Source organism: Salmo salar, chromosome 15, assembly GCF_965601325.2.
Source record: "Salmo salar chromosome 15, fSalSal1, whole genome shotgun sequence".
Classification (NCBI taxonomy): domain Eukaryota; kingdom Metazoa; phylum Chordata; class Actinopteri; order Salmoniformes; family Salmonidae; genus Salmo; species Salmo salar.
Window position 1 is genome coordinate 110976780 of NC_138305.1, and position 25025 is coordinate 111001804.

At 42.7% G+C, this 25025-nt stretch overlaps 1 protein-coding gene across 4 annotated transcripts in view; it reads right to left on the minus strand.

The window, feature by feature from the left end:
* magixa (MAGI family member, X-linked a) overlaps positions 1–25025 on the minus strand; it is a 138729-nt gene that overhangs the window by 61096 nt on the left and 52608 nt on the right. For all 4 annotated transcript variants that reach the window (XM_082962275.1, XM_082962274.1, XM_082962273.1 and 1 more), the window contains exons 7-12: positions 21865–21935; positions 20798–20965; positions 19474–20050; positions 13012–13513; positions 11068–11131; positions 8732–9211 (exon numbers count right to left, since the gene is read on the minus strand). In XM_082962275.1, the coding sequence (XP_082818401.1) occupies positions 8732–9211; positions 11068–11131; positions 13012–13513; positions 19474–20050; positions 20798–20965; positions 21865–21935 (1862 nt within the window). The remainder of the gene's footprint in view (positions 1–8731; positions 9212–11067; positions 11132–13011; positions 13514–19473; positions 20051–20797; positions 20966–21864; positions 21936–25025) is intronic.

A 25025-nucleotide genomic window follows, 5' to 3' on the forward strand; every position in this document is an offset into this window, starting at 1 on the left:
ACGTACCTGCTGCGTATTGGTCCTCATTCACCGACAACAGCCGTGACAGAATCACCCACCACCAAAGGACCAAGCAGCAGAGGAGGGAGCAGACGGAGTTCGAGTTGGACTGGCGGGAGAAGTGGACTTGGGAGGAAGTTCTGGACGGGGCCGGACCTTGGCACCAGGCTGGGGATTATCGACGCCCGCAGTGGGAAATTGAGGCAGCCAAGGCAGAGAGGCGGTGGTACGAGGCCAAGTACGCGCTGAAGGAGAAGCACGAGAGGCACCCCCAAGAAAATTTTGGGGGGGGGCACACGGGTAGTTTGGCTAGGCGTAAGAAGAGCCGGAAGCCAGCTACTCGTGGTTATATGGAGGAGCGTATGGGGTGGAGAGCGCTATGTTTCGCTGAGGAGCGCACTATCTCACCCATACGCACGCACAGTCCAGTGCGCGTTATTCCAGCCCCTCGCAGGTGCCGTGCTAGAGCGGGCATCCAGCCTGGTAGGAGGATGCCTGCGCAGCGCATCTGGTCGCCGGTACGCCTCCGAGGACCAGGCTACCCAACTCCCGCTCTACGCACGGCTACCATCAGGCCCCTGCACAGCCCAGTCTGCCCTGTACGGGCACCCCGCTCGTACAGGGCTACTAGTTCCATCCAGCCAAGACGGGTTGTGCAGGAGGTAAGATCGAGACCGACTGTGCGCCTCCATAGCCCTGGGTTTCCAGCTCCTGTCTCTCGTGCGGACCCGGAAGTGCGTCAACCCAGTCCGACTCGTCCTGTTCCCGCTCCCCGCACTAGCCTGGAGGTGCGTGTACATAATCTGGTAAGCCCAGTACCAGCACCACGCACCAGGCTACAAGTGCGTCAACCCAGCCTCGCCAGTCAACAGTCTTCATCAGAGCTGCCCGCCAGTCAACAGTCATCATCAGAGCTGCCCGCCAGTCAACAGTCATCATCAGAGCTGCCCGCCAGGCAACAGTCATCATCAGATCTGCCCGCCAGTCAACAGTCATCGTCAGATCTGCCCGCCAGTCAACAGTCATCGTCAGAGCTGCCCGCCAGTCAACAGTCATCGTCAGAGCTGCCCGCCAGTCAACAGTCATCGTCAGAGCTGCCCGCCAGTCAACAGTCATCGTCAGAGCTGCCCGCCAGTCAACAGTCATCGTCAGAGCTGCCCGCCAGTCAACAGTCATCGTCAGAGCTGCCCGCCAGTCAACAGTCATCGTCAGAGCTGCCCGCCAGTCAACAGTCATCGTCAGAGCTGCCCGCCAGTCAACAGTCATCGTCAGAGCTGCCCGCCAGTCAACAGTCATCGTCAGAGCTGCCTGCCAGTCAACAGTCACCGTCAGAGCTGCCCGCCAGTCAACAGTCGCCAGAGAGGTCAGACTGCGCTGAACTGCCGGAGTGGCCAGACTGCGCTGAACTGCCGGAGTGGCCAGACTGCCCAGACTCTCCCGAATTGCCAGACTGCCCAGACTCTCCCGAATTGCCAGACTGCCCAGACTCTCCCGAATTGCCAGACTGCCCAGACTCTCCCGAATTGCCAGACTGCCCCGACTGCCCCTCGGCGATGCCAGAGTGGCCCGACAGCCTGGAACGGCCGGAACCAGAGCCACCTCCAGAAATAGGTGGGTTGGGGAGGGGGGGTGTAGCACAGTGCCGTCGTTGACGGCAGCCACCCTCCCTTCCCTCCCTTTAGAAAAGGGGAATTTTTTTTTTGGTGTTGCTTGGGGTTATTTTTTAAGGTGCTTCTGGGGTAGCACCTTTAAGGGGGGGGTACTGTCACGTCCTGGCCAGTATAAGGTTAATTGTTTTTGTAGTTTGGTCAGGACGTGGCAGAGGGTATTTGTTTTATGTGGTTCGGGGTGGTGTGTTTGTGTAAAGGGTGTTTGATTTAGTATTTCTGGGTTTTTGGTTGATGGTCTATGTGGTTGTATTCTATGGTTAGTCTGGTGTGTGTGTTTCTATGTTTGGTTAATTGGGGTTGGGACTCTCAGTTGAAGGCAGGTGTTGTCTATCTGCCTTTGATTGAGAGTCCCATATATTAGGGTGTGTTTGTGTGTGTGATTTGTGGGTGATTGTTCTGTGTTTCGCCTTGTGCCTTACCAGACTGTTTTTGTTGATCGTTCGTGTTTTGTTATTTTGTATGTTCATTTTTGAGATTAATTAAAAATCAAGATGAGCATTCACGTACCTGCTGCGTATTGGTCCTCATTCACCGACAACAGCCGTGACAACTGTAGAGTAGAATATCTATAATTACCCAGATACTGTAGAGTAGAATATCTATAATTACCCAGATACTGTAGAGTAGAATATCTATAATTACCCAGATACTGTAGAGTAGAATATATATAATTACCCAGATACTTTAGAGTAGAATATCCCTTAATTACCCAGATACTGTAGAGTAGCATGTCTAAAATTACCCAGACACTGTAGAGTAGAATATCTACAATTACCCTGATACTGTAGAGTAGAATATCTATAATTACCCAGATACTGTAGACTAGAATATCCCTTAATTACCCAGATACTGTAGAGTAGCATGTCTATAATTACCCAGATACTGTAGAGTAGAATATCTACAATTACCCAGATACTGTAGAGTAGAATATCTATAATTACCCAGATACTGTAGAGTAGAATATCCCTTAATTACCCAGATACTGTAGAGTAGAATATCCCTTAATTACCCAGATACTGTAGAGTAGAATATCTATAATTACCCAGATACTGTAGAGTAGAATATCTATAATTACCCAGATACTGTAGAGTAGAATATCTACAATTACCCAGATACTGTAGAGTAGAATATCTACAATTACCCAGATACTGAAGAGTAGAATATCTATAATTACCCAGATACTGTAGAGTAGAATAACCCTTAATTACCCAGATACTGTAGAGTAGAATATCTATAATTACCCAGATACTGTAGAGTAGAATATCCCTTAATTACCCAGATACTGTAGAGTAGAATATCTATAATTACCCAGATACTGTAGAGTAGAATATCCCTTAATTACCCAGATACTGTAGAGTAGAATATCTATAATTACCCAGATACTGTAGAGTAGAATAACCCTTAATTACCCAGATACTGTAGAGTAGAATATCTATAATTACACAGATACTGTAGAGTAGAATATCTATAATTTCCCAGATACTGTAGAGTAGAATATCTATAATTACCCAGATACTGTAGAGTAGAATGTCTATAATTTCCCAGATACTGTAGAGTAGAATATCTATAATTACCCAGATACTGTAGAGTAGAATATCTATAATTTCCCAGATACTGTAGAGTAGAATGTCTATAATTTCCCAGATAATGTAGACTAGAATATCTATAATTACCCAGATACTGTAGAGTAGAATATCCCTTAATTACCCAGATACTGTAGAGTAGAATATCTATAATTACCCAGATACTGTATAGTAGAATAACCCTTAATTACCCAGATACTGTAGAGTAGAATATCTACAATTACCCAGATACTGTAGAGTAGAATATCTACAATTACCCAGATACTGTAGAGTAGAATATCTATAATTACCCAGATACTGTACAGTAGAATATCTATAATTACCCAGATACTTTAGAGTAGAATATCTATAATTACCCAGATACTGTAGAGTAGAATATCTACAATTACCCAGATACTGTAGAGTAGAATATCTATAATTACCCAGATACTGTAGAGTAGATTATCTATAATTACCCAGATACTGTAGAGTAGAATATCCCTTAATTTCCCAGATACTGTAGATTAGAATATCCCTTAATTTCCCAGATACTGTAGATTAGAATATCCCTTAATTACCCAGATACTGTAGATTAGAATATCCCTTAATTACCCAGATACTGTAGATTAGAATATCCCTTAATTACCCAGATACTGTAGACTAGAATATCCCTTAATTACCCAGATACTGTAGATTAGAATATCCCTTAATTTCCCAGATACTGTAGAGTAGAATATCCCTTAACTACACTGATACTGTAGATTAGAATATCCCTTAATTACCCAGATACTGTATATTAGAATATCCCTTAACTACCCAGACACTGTAAATTAGAATATCCCTTAATTACCCAGATACTGTAGAGTAGAATATCTATAATTACCCAGATACTGTAGACTAGAATATCTATAATTACCCAGATACTGTAGAGTAGAATATCCCTTAATTACCCAGATACTGTAGAGTAGAATATCTATAATTACCCAGATACTGTAGAGTAGAATATCTATAATTACCCAGATACTGTAGAGTAGAATATCTATAATTACCCAGATACTGTAGAGTAGAATATCCCTTAATTACCCAGATACTGTACAGTAGAATATCCCTTAATTTCCCAGATACTGTAGAGTAGAATATCCCTTAACTACACAGATACTGTAGATTAGAATATCCCTTAATTACCCAGATACTGTAGATTAGAATATCCCTTAACTACCCAGACACTGTAAATTAGAATATCCCTTCATTTCCCAGATACTGTAGATTACAATATCCCTTAATTGCCCAGATACTGTAGATTAGAATATCCCTTAAACCTGTTGGGGCTCGGGGGCAGTATTGAGACATTTTGAAAAAAATATGTGCCCATTTTTAACTGCCTCCTACACCAACTCAGAAGCTAGGATATGCATATTATTAACACATTCGGATAGAAAACACTCTGAATTTTCTAAAACAGTTTGAATGGTGTCTGTAAGTATAACAAAACTCATATTGCAGGCAAAAACCTGTGAAAAATAGATTTTAAAAAAATGTGAATTTTGTGACTGTACTATTTAGTGTCATTGTTTTATAGATACCATAGTGAGAAAGGATTCATTTCGCAACACCTACGGCTTCCACTAGATGTCAACGATCTTTATAAAGTTGTTTGAAGCGTCTATGATAAACAGAGAGCAAATTAGAATCCAAGGAAGTTGACATGTCATCACTTCATTGTTTTTCGCCTGCGCATAAATCTGAGAAGCGTGAGTTTGTCATCATTGTTTATCTAGACATAGGATAGGTTGTGTGAAAATATTACTGATGTTTAACGTTAAAAATGGACCAAAAGATTAATGCTAAACAACATTTGACATGTTTGAACGGACGTAAATAGATTATTTACTAGGTTTTTTAGCTTTTCGGCGTGATTTTACACTCCCCCCACCACGTTTTGTGGGAGCATAATGAACGCTAAGTACTTGGTGTTATTTGGACATAAATTATGAACTTTGTCAAAAGAAACCACATTTGTTCCGGACCTGGGATGCCTTCCGGACCTGGGATGCCTGCCTTCTGATGGAGATAATCAAAGGTAAGGGGATATTTACAATGTTATTATCGATTTTAGATGATGCTAACTGTATAGCATAGCCTGTTGTTCTTAGCATAGCACCCCGTTTATTGCAAAATGTGATTTCCCAGTAAAGTTATTTTGAGACCTGGCCATTCGGTAGCAATTACGAGATGATAATATATTATTCTTTGAATGACAATATTATAATTTACCAATGTTTTCGAATAGTAATTTTGTTATGTTCACCGGAAGCATTTCAGAGAAGAAAAAAATCTGAATTTCACGCTACTGTAAAATGATGTTTTTGGATATAAATATGAACTTGATGGAACAAAAAATGCATGTATTGTATAACATAATGTCCTAGGAGTGTCATCTGATGGAGATTGACAAAAGTTAGTGCATAATTCTAGCTGGTTTCTGCTTTTGGTGACGCCTGACCTTGAATTGAAAATGGATGTTTGTACTTTTGTGGCTATGTACTGTCCTAACATAATCTAACTTTATGCTTTTGCCGTAAAGCCTCTTTGAAAATCGAACAATGTGGTTAGATTAAGGAGATGTTTATCATTTAAATTGTGTAAAATAGTTGATTGTTTGAGAAATTGAAATTATTATATTTTTGATGTTTTGAATTTCCAGCCTTGTTAGCAATCCCGACTCGGGGTTCATTGCTAACCTGTAGCCCCAACAGGTTAATTAATTACCCAGATATGGTAGAGTAGAATATCTATAATTACCCAGATACTGTAGACTAGAATATCTATAATTACCCAGATACTGTAGACAAGAATATCTATAATTACCCAGATACTGTAGACTAGAATAACCCTTAATTACCCAGATACTGTAGAGTAGGATATCTATAATTACCCAGATACTGTAGAGTAGAATATCTACAATTACCCAGATACTGTAGAGTAGAATATCTATAATTACCCAGATACTGTAGAGTAGAATATCTATAATTACCCAGATACTGTAGAGTAGAATAACCCTTAATTACCCAGATACTGTAGATTAGAATATCTATAATTACCCAGATACTGTAGAGTAGAATATCCATTAATTACCCAGATACTGTAGAGTAGAATATCTATAATTACCCAGATACTGTAGAGTAGAATATCTATAATTACCCAGATACTGTAGAGTAGAATATCCCTTAATTACCCAGATACTGTAGACTAGAATATCTATAATTTCCCAGATACTGTAGACTAGAATATCTATAATTACCCAGATACTGTAGAGTAGAATATCTATAATTACCCAGATACTGTAGAGTAGAATATCCCTTAATTACCCAGATACTGTAGAGTAGAATATCTATAATTACACAGATACTGTAGAGTAGAATATCTATAATTACCCAGATACTGTAGACTAGAATAACCCTTAATTACCCAGATACTGTAGAGTAGAATATCTATAATTACCCAGATACTGTAGAGTAGAATATCTATAATTACCCAGATACTGTAGAGTAGAATAACCCTTAATTACCCAGATACTGTAGATTAGAATATCTATAATTACCCAGATACTGTAGAGTAGAATATCCATTAATTACCCAGATACTGTAGAGTAGAATATCTATAATTACCCAGATACTGTAGAGTAGAATATCTATAATTACCCAGATACTGTAGAGTAGAATATCCCTTAATTACCCAGATACTGTAGACTAGAATATCTATAATTTCCCAGATACTGTAGACTAGAATATCTATAATTACCCAGATACTGTAGAGTAGAATATCTATAATTACCCAGATACTGTAGAGTAGAATATCCCTTAATTACCCAGATACTGTAGAGTAGAATATCTATAATTACACAGATACTGTAGAGTAGAATATCTATAATTACCCAGATACTGTAGACTAGAATAACCCTTAATTACCCAGATACTGTAGACTAGAACATGTAACTTGTTTCAGGAAACTAGGCGCATGTCACACGTCACTACTTCACAGGAGAGTCATTTGAACGTAATTTAAAAAAAATCAAAATGCGTTTTTTTTTTGGTCATAAATACCTTCTTGAACATGTCAGCTTTAATAACAGACTTGTGTTGCATCCTTTAAATATGAATAAAATTGTTAAATTACGAGCCTAGTTGATTTAGCTACGGAAAAAGGAAGGAACCTTCCCGTTAGCCATGATAGGCTGAGATAATGAGTGGGCTGGACATGCCGGGCGATGATGCCGGTTCATTGTTTAGCTAGCTAGCTAGCTACATGTCTAAAACAAAATACGGTTGACCAGATGATTACGCGAGCCGTCAAGTTAGCCAGGTGTATCTGGGGGTGATTACGGCCATCCATTGTATTTCATGAACAAGTGTACAATGTCTAGACAATAGTAACCCATCCACTTAGCTAGATGTGGCTGGGAGCTATAGCATTTCCTTTCACATGACCCATCAATTTAGACAAGTGTGTTGGGTAAACGTCATCTAATAATTATAAAATGTTTTACCTGGATGCTTTCTGTTTTTGATATTGTTAATATGCAAGTAACCCTTTCACTGTACCGTTTACACCTTCTGTATCCTGTGCATGTGACAAATAAACTTAGATTGTATTTGATATAGTTTGTGTTTACCAGAGACGGTAACGTGGAGAACAACATGACCTGCACCAAAGTCAGATTAGGATATAAGACAAGGACTAGATAAAATGTATTTTTACTTTTACTTTTTTCTTATTGTAGGCTACTACTTTCACCACTTTTAGTCTTGAAATCTTTGGTTTGTTTACTAAACTACTCACTCTCAAATGGGGTTACAAGTTTATCAACATTCAAAGCAGAATTACTTTCGCATTGTTTCAGGCAAATGCAGTGTATGATATACAATTTTCTATCTCTGAGACTCTTATTTTTTTTTTTTTTTAATAAAATAATAATCAAATTTTTGCTTTGCTACATGAGATCGAATTGAGGCGGTCGATCACACAATAGATCACACAATAGATCACACAATAGATCACACAATAACCAGAATTCTACTGTATCTGTTCAGGATGGAAGTGTATCATATATCAGCAGGTTTCCCCCAGATTTCATAGTTACACAGAGCAGAGACGTTACAGGTTTATAGTGCTATGAGGCAATGAGATAGCGTTGGCTCGTTGAATCCCTTGTTAATTAAACCACAGGTGTTGAATACCCAGAAGGTAACGAAGCCCTTGTTAATTAAACCACAGGTGTTGAATACCCAGAAGGCATTGAATTCAAAATGGTTGGGGGGGGGGCAGCATATAACACAACAAAAGAATTATCTTTTATGACCAGGCCTCATATTCATAAAGCACCTCAGAGTAGGAGTACAGATCGAGGATCAGTTTTGCCCTTTTATATCACTATGAATAAAACTATGTGGACAAGCAGAGGATCAGCACTGGGTTATAAATAGACAATAAATGACTCACCCCCATTGGCCAGGTCCTTTGAGGCGATGATGAAGCCGAACCCCTCCCCTGGCCGTCTCCGTAGCTCCACCTCCTGACCCCTGACCCCTAGAATGGCCCCTCCCCCTCGTCTGTCCGCCTGGCCCTTGGCCACAGCCCCCAGTCCTGCTCCTCCTCCTGGGGGCCTCAACACACCCGGGGCCCCACCACCGTTCTCCACCCCAAGCCAGTCTCTGGGTTCCAGGGTGAGGGTTACAGGGACTGAGTCCAGAAAGCTTGTGCTCTGGACCAGGGAGGGGAGATCTGTGGAGGGCGAGGCTGGGGAGAGGTCACTGTGGCTGGGGGGGATTTGGGGGGTGTGAGGGAGGTGCAGGGGCACCAAGGCATCTGAGGTGGAGGAGGAGGCAGGCAGGTCGGATGGGAGGCCATGGGAGGAGGAGGGGCCCAGGGGAGAGGGGAGGGGCTTGTAGAGGTTAGGGGAGACAGGAGAGAAGAGAGACCCTGGGGAGAGAGAGAGAGAGAGAGAGAAAGGAGGGTGACAGAGAAGAGAGAGAGAGAAGAGAGAGAGAGAGAGAGAGAAAGGAGGGAGACAGAGAAGAGAGAGAGAAAGAGAGAGAGGTGGGAGAGAGACAGAGAAAAAAGAGAGAAAGAGAGAGAAAGGAGGGAGACAGAGAAGAGAGAGAGAAAGAGAGGTGGGAGAGAGAGAGAAAGAGAGGTGGGAGAGAGAGAGAGAGAGAGGAGAGAGAGAGAGAGAGAGAGAGAGGTGGGGAGAGAGAGAGAGAGAGAGAGAGAGAGAGAGGTGAGAGAGAGAGAGAGAGAGAGAGAGAGAGAGAGAGAGAGAGAGAGAGAAAGGAGGGAGACAGAGAAGAGAGAAAGAGAGAAAGAGAGAGAGAGGTTCAGCTCATCTAGACCAATTAGAATGTCAATAGTGAACCCAACACAAATCTCTGAGGCGAAACGATCCTGTATCCTCTACACAGTAACCTGGTCTGAAAGCTAAAGTGGTTTAAAACCTAAAGTTATGAAGTTACATGTTACATTAAGAGTATTTAAAACCAAGTCGTACTGAAGTTAAATGTTACATACAGAGGATTCATACCTAAACTACTAAAGTTTCATGTTACATACATAAAGAGTATTTAAACAGGAAGAAAACCAGGATGAGGGTACTGCACCAATGCTAGCAACAGCAGTAGTATTACTAGTATTTATATAGGTAAATACAGTGTATTGTGGTAGTATCAGTACTAGAGTATTTATACAGGTTATATAGGTAAATACAGTGTATTTGTGATAGTAGTAGTACTAGTAGTATTTATACAGGTTATATGGGTAAATACAGTGTATTTGTGGTAGTAGTAGTAGTACTAGAAATACTTATACAGGTTCTATGAGTAAAACAGTGTATTTGTGGTAGTAGTAGTACTAGAAGTATTTATACAGGTTATTTGGGTAAATACAGTGTATTTGTGGTAGTAGTAGTACTAAAAGTATGTATACAGGTTATATTGGTAAATAGTGTATTTGTGATAGTAGTAGTACTAGTAGTATTTATACAGGTTATATGGGTAAATACAGTGTATTTGTGGTAGTAGTAGTACTAGTAGTATTTATACAGGTTATTTGGGTAAATACAGTGTATTTGTGGTAGTAGTAGTACTAAAAGTATGTATACAGGTTATATAGGTAAATAGTTTATTTGTGGTAGTGGTAGTACTAGTAGTATTTATACAGGTTATATGGGTAAATACAGTGTATTTGTGGTAGTAGTAGTACTAGTAGTATTTATACAGGTTATATGGGTAAATACAGTGCATTTGTGGTAGTAGTAGTAGTACTAGAAATACTTATACAGGTTCTATGAGTAAAACAGTGTATTTGTGGTAGTAGTAGTACTAGAAGTATTTATACAGGTTATTTGGGTAAATACAGTGTATTTGTGGTAGTAGTAGTACTAAAAGTATGTATACAGGTTATATTGGTAAATAGTGTATTTGTGATAGTAGTAGTACTAGTAGTATTTATACAGGTTATATGGGTAAATACAGTGTATTTGTGGTAGTAGTAGTACTAGTAGTATTTATACAGGTTATTTGGGTAAATACAGTGTATTTGTGGTAGTAGTAGTACTAAAAGTATGTATACAGGTTATATAGGTAGAATAGCGTATTTGTGGTCGGAGTAGTAGTAGTAGTAGTATTTATACAGGTTATATAGGTAAATAGTGTATTTGTGGTAGTAGTAGTATTAGTAGTATTTATACAGGTTATATGGGTAAATAGAGTGTATTTGTGGTAGTAATAGTAGTATTTATACAGGTTATATAGGTTAATGGTTATACAGGTTAATGGTCTTACCTCCTCTGTAAACCAACAGCACTACTTCTCCCTGCTTGGTGTGTTTCTGGAGGACCCGCTGGACCTTCAATGTTCAGCAGAGGTCATGTTAAAATAGGTTAAAAGAATTGGCAAACATCTCACGCTGTTTTTTCAAAGGCCTTTTTCAAATAAACTTGTAGTGACATTCAGAAACAAGCTCTTATGTACAGTACCAGTCAAATGTTCGGACACACCTAATAATTTAAAGGTTTTTCCATTTTACAATTTTCTACATTGTAGAATAATAGTGAAGACATCAATACTAAGAAATAACACATATGGAATCATGTAGTAACCAAAAAAGTGTTAACAAATCAAAATATATTTTATATTTGAGATTTGTCAAAGTAGTCACCCTTTGCCTTGATGACAGCTTTGCACACTCTTGGCATTCTATCAACCAGTTTCATGAGGTAGTCACCTGGAATGCATTGTAATTAACAGGTGTGCCTTGTTAAAAGTTAATTTGTGGAATTTATTTCCTTCTTAATGCGTTTGAGCCAATCAGTTGTGTTGGCAGTAGGGGTGGTATACAGAAGATAGCCCTATTTGGTAAAAGACCAAGTCCATACTATGGCAAGAACAGCTCAAATAAGCAAAGAGAAACAACAGTCCATCATTAATTTAAGACATGAAGGTCAGTCAATGCGGAACATTTCAAGAACTTTGAAAGTTTCTTCAAGGGCAGTCGCAAAAACCATCAAGCGCTATGATTGAACTGGCTCTCATGAGGACCGCCACAGGAAAGGAAGACAGAGTTACTTCTGCTGCAGAGGATAAGTTCATTAGAGTTAACTGCACCTCAGATTGAAGCCCAAATAAATGCTTCACAGAGTTCAAGTAGCAGACACATCTCAACATCAACTGTTCAGAGGAGACTGCGTGAACCAGGCCTTGATGGTCAAATTTCTGCAACAAAAAAACACAACTAAAGGACACCAATAAGAAGAAGAGACTTGCTTGGGCCAAGAAACACGAGAAATGACATTAGACTGGTGGAAATCTGTCCTTTGGTCTGATGAATCCAAATTTCAGATTTTTGGTTCCAACCGCCTTGTCATTGTGAGACGCAGAGTAGGTGAACGGATGATCTCTGCATGTCTGGTTCCCACCGTGAAGCACGGAGGAGGAGGTGTGATGGTGTGGGGGTGCTTTGCTGGTGACACTGTCAGTGATTTATTTAGAATTCAAGGCACACTTAACCAGCATGGCTACCACAGCATTCTGCAGCGATTCGCCATCCCATCTAGTTTGCGCTTAGTGGAACTATCATTTGTTTTTCAACAGAACAATGACCCAACACACCTCCAGGCTGTGTAAGGGCTATTTGACCAGAAGAAAAGTGATGGAGTGCTGCATCAGATGACCTGGCCTCCACAATCACCCGACCTCAACCCAACTGAGATGGTTTGGGATGAGTTGGATCGCAGAGTGAAGAAAAAGCAGCCAACAAGTGCTCAGCATATGTGGGAACTCTTTCAAGACGGTTGGAAAAGCTTTCTTCATGAAGCTGGTTTAGAGAATACCAAGAGTGTGCAAAGCTGTCATCAAGGCAAAGGGTGGCTATTTGAAGAATCTCAAATATAAAATATGTTTTGATTTGTTTAACACTTTTTTGGTTACTACATGAATCCATATGTGTTATTTCATAGTTTTGATGTCTTCACTACTATTCTACAATGTAGAAAGTAGTAAAAATAAAGAAAAACCGTTGAATGAGTAGGTGTGTCCAAACTTTTGACTGGTACTGTATATTTGTCTTCAAGTATTCTCTGTGTCAATAACCTTACTCAACATTGTCAGAATGTTTATACTGCAGAGAGTGATGAGAACTGATGATTACTATTGAGCGTTGTTGCAATAAATACCAATCAACATTATCTTAGCCTCTAGCTGTGGAACTGTCTCCAAAGCCGGTCGTACCTGAGCGAAGCTGAGACTCTGCACGTCGGCGCCGTTGATCTTGACTATAGCATCCCCTGGCTGCAGGGAAGAGCACTGCCTTCTGTCCCAGACCCTCTTCACCAGGGCCAGCTGCCCCCCTTTCCCCCCCGCTGTCACACTGAACCCCATCCCACCCCCCTCACTCCTCCCCAGGGGCACAGGGACCAGCTCCCCTCCTCCATCCCCACCAGGTACTCCCTCACTGGCCGCGCTGTGGCCCCCATGAGGGTGGGCGTTGGCTGGGCAGCCATTGAAGCCACAAGGGGGGACCTCCATGGGCGAGGGGAGCATGAGGGAGGTCTGGGGCATGGTGGGTCGTTGGCAGGGGGCTCCAGGGGTGGTGGCGGTGCACACGTCCGGCTGGGACAGGGGCAGTTTGGAGACGGAGATGGGCAGGGTGGAGGTGGAGAAGTCACTCTGGTGGTGGAGGATGGAGGAGGGGGTGGGGAGGGAGTTTCCGTTGTAGCGCATTAGAGACCATCTGAGAGGGAAGAAGATGGAGAGATGTTAGATAATATTCTGTTCCAGTCTGACACACATAGAGGAAACTAAGATCTGTGACCTGGCTGCAGATCAATCAACACATCAACTGTATTTCATAAAGCCCTTTTCACATCACCAGTTGTCACAAAGTGCTTTACAAGATGGCGTAGCAGTCGGACGTGTTTTGTCTTGTCCCGTCCTGTCCCGTGTATATAGCGTTTTTTCGTATATATTTTAATCTCACTTTCCATCTACGAACTAAATACACTCTCCTGTAACCCGCCTCACCCAATGTGGTACGGATCTGCTATTTTTATACCTTAGAACCGGAACCTCCATCAGAAGCTAGCCAGCTAACTAGCTAGTAGCTAGTCGTCAGTTAGCCACTGTTAGCGGTCATCACCGTTAACTCGGACACCAGCCAGTCTCAGCTCGGTCAATACCTGCCAGTCTGCACAGCACGATATCAACCCAGAGCATATCGGACTGCTTTTTCTCTACCACATCTCCGGATTCCTACCGCAAGCTCTGAACCGTTACACCAGATCATTGCAGCTAGCTAGCTGCTATCCGAGTGGCTACTCCTGGCTACCGTCTCTGTCCCGAAGCAAGCACCAGTTAGCCTGGAGCTAGCCTCGAGCTAAGCCCATCTCCCGGCTAGCCGAAGAGGTCCACCAGCCAATTTTTGGGCTATAATACCTATTTTGCCAATTTGCCTAGACCCTTTACTGCCGACACGGAGCCACGCCGATCCATCACGACTGGTCAGCCGACGTAATCGTTCGAGGTGGTTTCAACAGGCTCTTCCATTGCGATGTCGCCGGAGGCCCATCTGCTAGGCCCAGCCCGCTAGCTGTCTGAATTGGCGTGTCTCCAGCTCGCCTAGCGTAGTAGCGACTAATGAATCGGCTCCCTGACTCATCTATTCCTACTACTCACTGGACCCTATGATCACTTGGCTACACATGCCTCTCCCTAATGTCAATATGCCTTGTCTACTGCTGTTTTGGTTAGTGATTATGATCTTCTTTCACTGTAGAGCCCCCAATTTTCCTTAGAGAGCCCTTTTCTTCCACCTCCCACACATACGGTGACCTCACCTGGTTTAACTGGTGCCTCTAGAGACAAAACAAAACCTTTCTCATCATCACTCAATGCCTAGGTTTACCTCCACTGTACTCACATCCTACCATACCCTTGTCTATACATTATGCCTTGAATCCATTCTTCCACGCCCAGAAATCTGCTCCTTTTACTCTCTGTTCCGAACGCACTAGACGACCAGTTCTTATAGCCTTTAGCCGTACCCTTATCCTACTCCTCCTCTATCCCTCTGGTGATGTAGAGGTTAACCCAGGCCCTGCAGCCCCCAGCACCACTCCCATTCCCCAGGCGCTCTCATTTGTTGACTTCTGTAACTGTAAAAGCCTTGGTTTCATGCATGTTAATACTAGAAGCCTCCTCCCTAAGTTTGTTTTATTCACTGCTTTAGCACACTCCGCAAACTCTGATGTCCTAGCAGTGTCTGAATCCTGGCTTAGGAAGGCCACCAAAAATCCAGAAATTTCCATCCCCAACTACAATATTTTCCAACAAGAAAGAACTGCCAAAGGGGGTGGAGTTAGCCTGCAGAGTTCTGTCTTACTATCCAAGTCTGTGCCCAAACAGTTCGAGCTTCTACTTTTAAAAATCCACTTTTCCAGAAACAAGTCTCAGCCCTCAGCTGTGCCCTGGATGTGAAGTGATTGCCCCCCATCTATCTTCAGAGTTCGTACCGTTAGGTGACCTAATCTGGAATATGCTTAACACCCCGACGGTCCTACAATCTAAACTAGATGTCCTTAATCTCACACAAATTATCAAGGAACCTACCAGGTACAACCCTAAATCCGTAATGGGTCTGCGGTCAAACGACCACCCCTCATCACTGTCAAATGCTCCCTAAAACACTTCAGCGAGCAGGCCTTTCTAATCGACCTGGCCCGGGTATCCTGGAAGGATATTGATCTCATCCGGTCAGTAGAGGAGTACTGGTTGCTCTTTAAAAGTGCTTTCCTCACCATCTTAAATAAGCATGCCCCATATTAAAAAAATGTAGAACTAAGAACAGATATATCCCTTGGTTCAGCCCAGACTTGACTGCCCTTGACCAGCACAAAAACGGTGGCATTCTGCATTAGCATCGAATAGCCCCCGCGATATGCAACTTTTCAGGGAAGTCAGGAACCAATATACACAGTCAGTTAGGAAAGCAAAGGCTAGCTTTTTCAAACAAAATTTGCATCCTGTAGCACAAACTCCAAAAAGTTTTGGGACACTGTAAAGTCCATGGAGTGCAGCTGCCCGCCGCACTGAGGCTAGGAAATACTGTCACCACCGATAAATCTACGATAATCGAGAATTTCAATAGGCATTATTCTACGGCTGGCCATGCTTTCAACCTGGCAACCCCTACCCCGGCCAACAGCTCTGCACCCCTGCAGCAACTTGCCCAAGCCCACCCCCCCTCCCCCTGCTTCTCCTTCACCCAAATCCAGACAGCTGGTGTTCTGAAAGAGCTGCAAAATCTGGATCCCACAAATCAGCTGGGCTAGACAATCTGGGCCCTCTCTTTCTAAAATGATCCGCCGAAGTTGTTGCAACCACTATTACTAGCCTATTCAACCTCTCTTTCGTATCGTCTGAGATCCCCAAAGATTGGAAAGCTGCCACGGTCATCCCCCTCTTCAAAGGGGGTGACACTCTAGACCCCTGTTATAGATCTATATCAATCCTGCCTTTATAAAATCTGCGAAAGCAAAGTTAACAAACAGATCACAAACCATTTTGAATCTCACCGTACCTTCTCCGCTATGCAATCTGGTTTCTGAGCTGGTCATGGGTGCACCTCAGCCACGCTCAAGGTCCAAAACGATATCATAACCGCCATCGACAAAAGACAGTACTATGCAGCCGTCTTCATCGACCTGGCCAAGGCTTTCGACTCTGTCAATCAACGCATTCTTATCGGCAGACTCAATAGCCTTGGTTTCTCAAATGACTGCCTCACCTGGTTCACCAACTACTTCGCAGACAGAGGTCAGTGTGTACAATTGGAGGGCCTGTTGTCCAGACCTCTGGCAGTCTCTATGGGGGTGCCACAGTGTTCAATTCTCGGGCCGACTCTTTTCTCTGTATTTATCAATGATGTTGCTCTTGCTACTGGTGATTCTCTGATCCACCTCTACGCAGACAACACCATGCTGTACACATCTGGCCCTTCTTTGGACACTGTGTTAACAAACCTCCAAACGAGCTTCAATGCCATAAAACTCTTCTTCCGTGGCCTCCAACTGCTTTCAAATGCTAGTAAAACTAAATGCATGCTCTTCAACCGATTGCTGCCCGCATCCGCCCGCCCGACTAGCATCACTACTCTGGATGGTTCTGACTTAGAATAGGTGGACAACTACAAATACCTAGGTGTCTGGTTAGACTGTAAACTCTACTTCCAGACTCACATTAAACATCTCCAATCAAAAATGTTATCTAGAATCGGCTTCCTATTTCGCAACAAAGCCTCCTTCACTCATGCTGCCAAACATATCCTCGTAAAACTGACTATCCTACTGATCCTTGACTTCGGCGATGTAATTTACAAAATAGACTCCAACAGTCTACTCAGCAAACTGGATGTAGTCTATCACAGTGCCATCCGTTTTGTCACCAAAGCCCCATATACCACCCACCACTGCGACCTGTATGCTCTCGTTGGCTGGCCTTCGCTACGTATTCATCGCCAAACCCACTGGCTCCAGTTCATCTATAAGTCTTTGCTAGGTAAAGCCCCGTCTTATCTCAGCTCACTGGTCACCATAGCAACACCCACTCGTAGCACGCGCTCCAGCAGGTATATCTCACTGGTCACCCCCAAAGCCAACACTTCCTTTGGCCACCTTTGCTTCCAGTTCTCTGGTGCCAATGACTGGAACGAATTGCAAAAATCACTGAAGCTGGAGACTTGTATCTCCCTCTCTAACTTTAAGCATCAGCTGTCAGAGCAGCTTATCGATCACTGTACCTGTACATAGCCCATCTGTAAATAGCCCACCCAACTACCTCATAGCCCACCCCGCACCCCAGTATCTCTACTTGCACATCATCATCTGCACATCTACCACTCCAGTGTTAATGCCAAGTTGTAATTATTTCGCCTCTATGGCCTTTTTATTGCCTTACCTCCCTACTCTTTTACATTTGCACACATTGTAAATAGATTTGTCTATTGTGTTATTGATTGTATGTTTCTTTATGTGTAACTCTGTGTTGTTGTTTTTGTCGCACTGCTTTGCTTTATCTTGGCCAGGTCACAGTTGTAAATGAGATCATGTTCTCAACTGGCCTATCTGCTTAAATAAAGGTGAAATAAAATAATAAATAAATAAACAGATACCAAGCCTGCAATGCAGAGGCAGAAGCATGGAGGCTAGGAAAAAAACTCCCTAGAAGGCAGGAACCTAGGAAGGTAACCTATAGAAGAACCAGGCTCCGAGGTCCTCTGTTTGCTGTTGCATTTCATGTCTTTATTCTGATCCCCAATGAAAATCAGTCTCCGACTCAATATACCAGGGTACAGCTTAGTCGAGGTAATTGAGGTAATTTGTACATGTAAGTAAATGTAGATAATAGATATACATGTAGGTAGATGTAGATAATAGATATAGATGTAGATAGGTGTAGATAATAGATATAGGTGTAGATAGGTGTAGATAATAGATATAGGTGTAGATAATAGATATAGATGTAGATAGGTGTAGATAATAGATATAGATGTAGATAGGTGTAGATCATAGATATAGATAATAAATATAGATGTGGATAGGTGTAGATAATAGATATAGATGTAGATAGGTGTAGATAATATATATAGATGTAGATAGGTGTAGATAATAGATATAGATAATAAATATAGATGTGGATAGGTGTAGATAATAGATATAGATGTAGATAGGTGTAGATAATAGATGTAGATAGGTGTAGATAATAGATATAGATGTAGATAATAGATATACATGTAGGTAGATGTAGATAATAGATATAGATGTAGATAGGTGTAGATAATAGATAAAGGTGTAGATAATAGATATAGATGTAGATAGGTGTAGATAATAGATGTAGATGTAGATAGGTATAGATAATAGATATAGGTGTAGATAATAGATATAGATGTAGATAGGTGTAGATAATAGATATACATGTAGATAGGTATAGATAATAGATATAGATGTAGATAGGTGTAGATCATAGATATACATGTAGATAGGTGTAGATAATAGATATAGATGTGGATAGGTGTAGATAATAGATATAGATGTAGGTAGATGTAGACAATAGATATAGATGTAGATAGGTGTAGATAATAGATATAGCTGTAGATAGGTGTAGATAATGGATATACATGTAGATAGGTGTAGATAATAGATATAGATGTGGATAGGTGTAGACAATAGATATAGATGTAGATAGGTGTAGATAATAGATATACATGTAGGTAGGTGTAGATAATAGATATAGATAATAGATATAGATGTAGGTAGATGTAGCATTCTAACGTAGGTGTTCCTTTCGTTCCTTAGGTGAGAAAGGGCAGTGTGACGTGCAATAGAGATTGCGTCACCTTTGGATCATCTGTGGATCTGTTGAGGTGGTAATGGAATTGGAGTGTCTTTGAACTAACCTAACACATCTGATTAAACAGGTCGACTCATCATCAAGCCCTTGACTAAGTACATACAGGTGAGCTAGTTCAGACCTACAACAACATGGGGAAACATCTGGGGGTCCTTGAGGAGAGGTTTGAAAACAACCAAGTTAGGGTTAGTTAGTTAGTTAGTTAGTTAGGGTTAGTTAGTTAGTTAGTTAGTTAGTTAGTTAGTTAGTTAGTTAGGGTTAGTTAGTTAGTTAGTTAGTGTTAGTTACCTCTGTGTCGCTCCACCCGAGGCTCCTTCCTCTGAGTCACTCTGGCTGGTGGAGGTTCGTTCAGGCGGGGGAGGAGGGGGGATGCCCCTACTGTGAGAAGAGGGGGCACAAGCTGAGCTGGCGGAAGAGCTAAGGATTCCGTTAGACAGCGGGTAGGAGGGGGGCGCCGACACCAGGTCTGCTGCGTTCCCGTTAGCGTCCAGCCCCGACCCTGAGATTCCCGACACTCTGAGATAGTTTCCGTTGTGATGAGACGTACGATTCAGGTTAGCCAGGCCGGTAGGTTGGGGGGGCTCAGCAGGGCCAGGACCGGGACCGGGGGTGGAGAGGGGCTGAGCGGTGGCTGTTGAGGGAGGGGTGGCTGCAGCGCTGAGGGGTTCAAGAGGAGAGGAGGAGGAGGCGGAGGGGGGGGTCAGGGGTTGTTTGGGACAGCCGTCTGGGTTGTAGAGCATGGGATAGCCTCTCCGTAACACAACGTCCACACTGTGACCCATAGGGACAGACTTCAACATCTCTACCACCTCTTTATGAGACAGACCCAGGACACAGCTGTCATTGATGTAGACCAGGATATCAGCTGGAGAAGAGAGAAAAAGAGAGATAATGTGTTATATCATCCACTACTATATATCAGTATGTAGTATATCATCCACTACTATAGATCAGTATGTAGTATATCATCCACTACTATAGATCAGTATATCATCCACTACTATAGATCAGTATATCATCCACTACTATAGATCAGTATGTAGTATATCATCCACTACTATAGATCAGTACATCATCCACTACTATAGATCAGTATGTAGTATATCATCCACTACTATAGATCAGTATATCATCCACTACTATAGATCAGTATTTTTTATTTAAACTTTATTTAACCTGCTTCCTCCCACTATGTTGAAGCCGAACCCTCGCGGACCTTTATTTAACCTTTATTTAACTAGGCAAGTCAGTGAAGAACAAATTCTTATTTTCAATGACGGCCCTAGGAACAGTGGGTTAACTGCCTTGTTCAGGGGGCAGAACGACAGATTTGTACCTTCTCTTCTCGGGGATCTGAACTTGCAACCTTTCGGTTACTAGTCCAACGCTCTAACCACTAGGCTACCCTGCCACTCCAAATGCCTGTGTTAATCCTGCCTGTGTTAATCCTGCCTGTGTTAATTCTTCTTGTGTTAATCCTACTTGTATTTATCCTACCTGTGTTAATATTACCTGTATTAATAATACCTGTGTTGAGGGTACCCGTGTTAATCTGTATATACCTGTGTTGAGTGTGCCTGCGTTAATCTGTATATACCTGTGTTAATCCTACCTGTGCTGAGAGCTGGTGGTCCCCCAGGTGTAACGCTGTAGACCTGGAGGAACTCTCTCTGTTTGCTTCCTCCCACTATGTTGAAGCCGAACCCTCGCGGCCCTTTAGACAGACGGGTGTGGATGGAATAGCCCTTCAGCTCTGCCGGCTGGTCCGTGAACGCAGGCACTGGCAGGGGATATGGGAAGACAAGAGAGTTAGTATTTTACTTTACCTTTATTTACTCAGGTTAGTCTCATAGAAGAAGTAAAATCATGTCTAGAGAAAGCACAGGCCAGGTCACAACCCTCTATATCTCTTATACAGATTGTCCATGTGTATTCACATAACAGACAATAGCTACAGTATCGTGTCTGTATGTGTGAATCCAGGTTTTATAACTCATCCTCTGTCGCCCTCTGCTGTTCAATTATATGTATTACCAGCGCTCTCTGTGCTGTTCATGTACGAAATGCATTTTTTTTGTAATACAACAGAATATTTAACACATTTTCCTGTCTATAAATGCAGAAAATATAGAAATATGTCTCTGTTTGAAATGAACAACACAGGCGCAGCTCAGCGATTGACAACACTTGACTCAACATGAAAGAGAGAAACTGAGATGAGAGACTGAGGATAAAGAAGAGAGGGGAGGGAGAGGTGGAGAGACAGGGAGGAAAGGGGAAGAGAGGCAGGTAGAGGGAGGGAGAGGTGGTAGAGCTGGAGAGAGAGGGAGGAAAGGGAGGAAAGGGGAAGAGATGCAGGGGAGGGTGGGAGAGAGGTGGTAGAGCTGGAGAGACAGGGAGGAAAGGGAGGCAAGGGGAAGAGATGCAGGGGAGGGTGGGAGAGAGGTGGTAGAGCTGGAGAGACAGGGAGGAAAGGGAGGCAAGGGGAAGAGAGGCAGGTGGAGGGAGGGAGGAAAGGGGAAGAGAGGCAGGGGAGGGTGGGAGAGAGAGGTGGTAGAGCTGGAGAGACAGGGAGGAAAGGGAGGAAAGGGGAAGAGAGGCAGGTAGAGGGAGGCAGAGGTGGATTTAAGAGGTGCTGAGAGGGTAGAGTGGGTAGACAGAAAGGTCTAGGAGACTCACACTCTGTTTTGCTGAGTATCTCCCTGCTCTGAGCTCTGGGGTCCAGCCAGCTGGTCGTCTTAGAGATATGACTGAGGAAGAGATAATAAGCATCATCATCATCATCACAATGACCTGTACCTCCCACCACACTATATCTTCATCACTTCACTCCCACACCACTCACTACTCTCTCCACTAACTCTATGTAGTAGAGCTCTACTCTCTCTACTCACTCTATGCAGTAGAGCTCTACTCTCTCTCTACTAACTCTATGTAGTAGAGCTCTACTCTCTCTCTACTAACTCTATGTAGTAGAGCTCTACTCTCTCTACTCACTCTATGTAGTAAAGCTCTACTCTCTCTACTAACTCTATGTAGTAGAGCTCTACTCTCTCTACTCACTCTATGTAGTAAAGCTCTACTCTCTCTACTAACTCTATGTAGTAAAGCTCTCCTCTCTCTACTAACTCTATGTAGTAGAGCTCTACTCTCTCTCTACTAACTCTATGTAGTAGAGCTCTACTCTCTCTCTACTAACTCTATGTAGTAGAGCTCTACTCTCTCTCTACTAACTCTATGTAGTAGAGCTCTACTCTCTCTCTACTAACTCTATGTAGTAAAGCTCTACTCTCTCTACTAACTCTATGTAGTAGAGCTCTACTCTCTCTCTACTAACTCTATGTAGTAAAGCTCTACTCTCTCTACTAACTCTATGTAGTAAAGCTCTCCTCTCTCTACTAACTCTATGTAGTAGAGCTCTACTCTCTCTCTACTAACTCTATGTAGTAGAGCTCTACTCTCTCTCTACTAACTCTATGTAGTAGAGCTCTACTCTCTCTCTACTAACTCTATGTAGTAGAGCTCTACTCTCTCTCTACTAACTCTATGTAGTAAAGCTCTACTCTCTCTACTAACTCTATGTAGTAGAGCTCTACTCTCTCTCTACTAACTCTATGTAGTAAAGCTCTACTCTCTCCACTAACTCTATGTAGTAGAGCTCTACTCTCTCTACTAACTCTATGTAGTAAAGCTCTACTCTCTGAGTTTGAGTTTTGAGTTTATTTTATTTTTACAGGGACAGTGCACATTAATCAACGTTTCAGTAAAAGTGCCGGTTTTAGCCAGCCGGCTAATTTTCAACCGCAGTCCCTGGGCAGGTTATTAAAAACAATTACAATACAGACAATCAATGAGCAGTGAGCACACGCAGAGTAACATAGAATATGCAAGATGTAGCATACAGACAGAGCAACATAGGACAAGCAAGACGTAGCATACAGACAGAGCAACATAGGACAAGCAAGACGTAGCATACAGACAGAGCAACATAGAACAAGCAAGACATAGCATACAGACAGAGCAACATAGGACAAGCAAGACGTAGCATACAGACAGAGCAACATAGAACAAAAAGCAACAAGACAAAATCCATAAAAGCAACAAAGTGTTTCCACACCTCACAAGCTACAGACAACAGACAACATGGAAATCAGCAATACACAGCTAGGGATTATGTTCACAAATCTGATTGGCCTGTAGTCGTCATGCTTTTTGTGAAAGTGTGATATGTGGTGCAGTTATGTGTGTCTGATGGCAGTGTATTCCAGACATGGGAAGCTCTCACAGAGAAAGCAGATTTACTAAAGGTGCTTTTCCTTAAGGGAACTATACAGTCACCTCTCATGGCAGACCTTGTGGATCTGCTGCCATATGTTTGGGTTTTCTGTTTAACCAAAAATACTGAGTGGAGGGGAGCCAGGCCATTTAGGATCTGGAATACAAGACATGCGTCAGTGTATTGCACAAGATTTTCCCAACTCAGGAGCTCATGCTTTCTGAGGATGTAACGGTGATGATGGCTATTGGGCTTCCTATCAAGCACTTTGAGAGCCTGTTTGTAGACAGACTGAATAGGTTTTAATGTTGTACAGCAAGCTTGGGGCCAACTAGTCAAGCAGTATGTTAAGTGGCGGAGTATCATAGATTTGAAGTACAGTTTTGCTACCTCTGTAGTCAAACAATTTCATATAAATCTGGAAATTAGCGAGGTTGAATTTGGTTATTTGAATGACCTTTTTCACCTGCTTTTTAAAAGAGAGGTTGGAATCAAGTATGATGCCAAGGTACTTAAAATCAGATACCACCTGGAGCTTCTCCCCTGATACACAGACATCTGGTTCAGTAGCATCAGATACCACCTGGAGCTTCTCCCTGATACACAGACATCTGGTTCAGTAGCATCAGATACCACCTGGAGCTTCTCCCCTGATACACAGACATCTGGTTCAGTAGCATCAGATACCACCTGGAGCTTCTCCCCTGATACACAGACATCTGGCTCAGTAGCATCAGATACCACCTGGAGCTTCTCCCCTGATACACAGACATCTGGTTCAGTAGCATCAGATACCACCTGGAGCTTCTCCCCTGATACACAGACATCTGGATCAGTAGCATCAGATACCACCTGGAGCTTCTCCCCTGATACACAGACATCTGGTTCAGTAGCATCAGATACCACCTGGAGCTTCTCCCCTGATACACAGACATCTGGTTCAGTAGCATCAGATACCACCTGGAGCTTCTCCCCTGATACACAGACATCTGGTTCAGTAGCATCAGATACCACCTGGAGCTTCTCCCCTGATACACAGACATCTGGTTCAGTAGCATCAGATACCACCTGGAGCTTCTCCCCTGACACACAGACATCTGGTTCAGTAGCATCAGATACCACCTGGAGCTTCTCCCCTGATACACAGACATCTGGTTCAGTAGCATCAGATACCACCTGGAGCTTCTCCCCTGACACACAGACATCTGGTTCAGTAGCATCAGATACCACCTGGAGCTTCTCCCCTGACACACAGACATCTGGTTCAGTAGCATCAGATACCACCTGGAGCTTCTCCCCTGATACACAGACATCTGGCTCAGTAGCATCAGATACCACCTGGAGCTTCTCCCCTGATACACAGACATCTGGATCAGTAGCATCAGATACCACCTGGAGCTTCTCCCCTGATACACAGACATCTGGTTCAGTAGCATCAGATACCACCTGGAGCTTCTCCCCTGATACACAGACATCTGGCTCAGTAGCATCAGATACCACCTGGAGCTTCTCCCCTGATACACAGACATCTGGTTCAGTAGCATCAGATACCACCTGGAGCTTC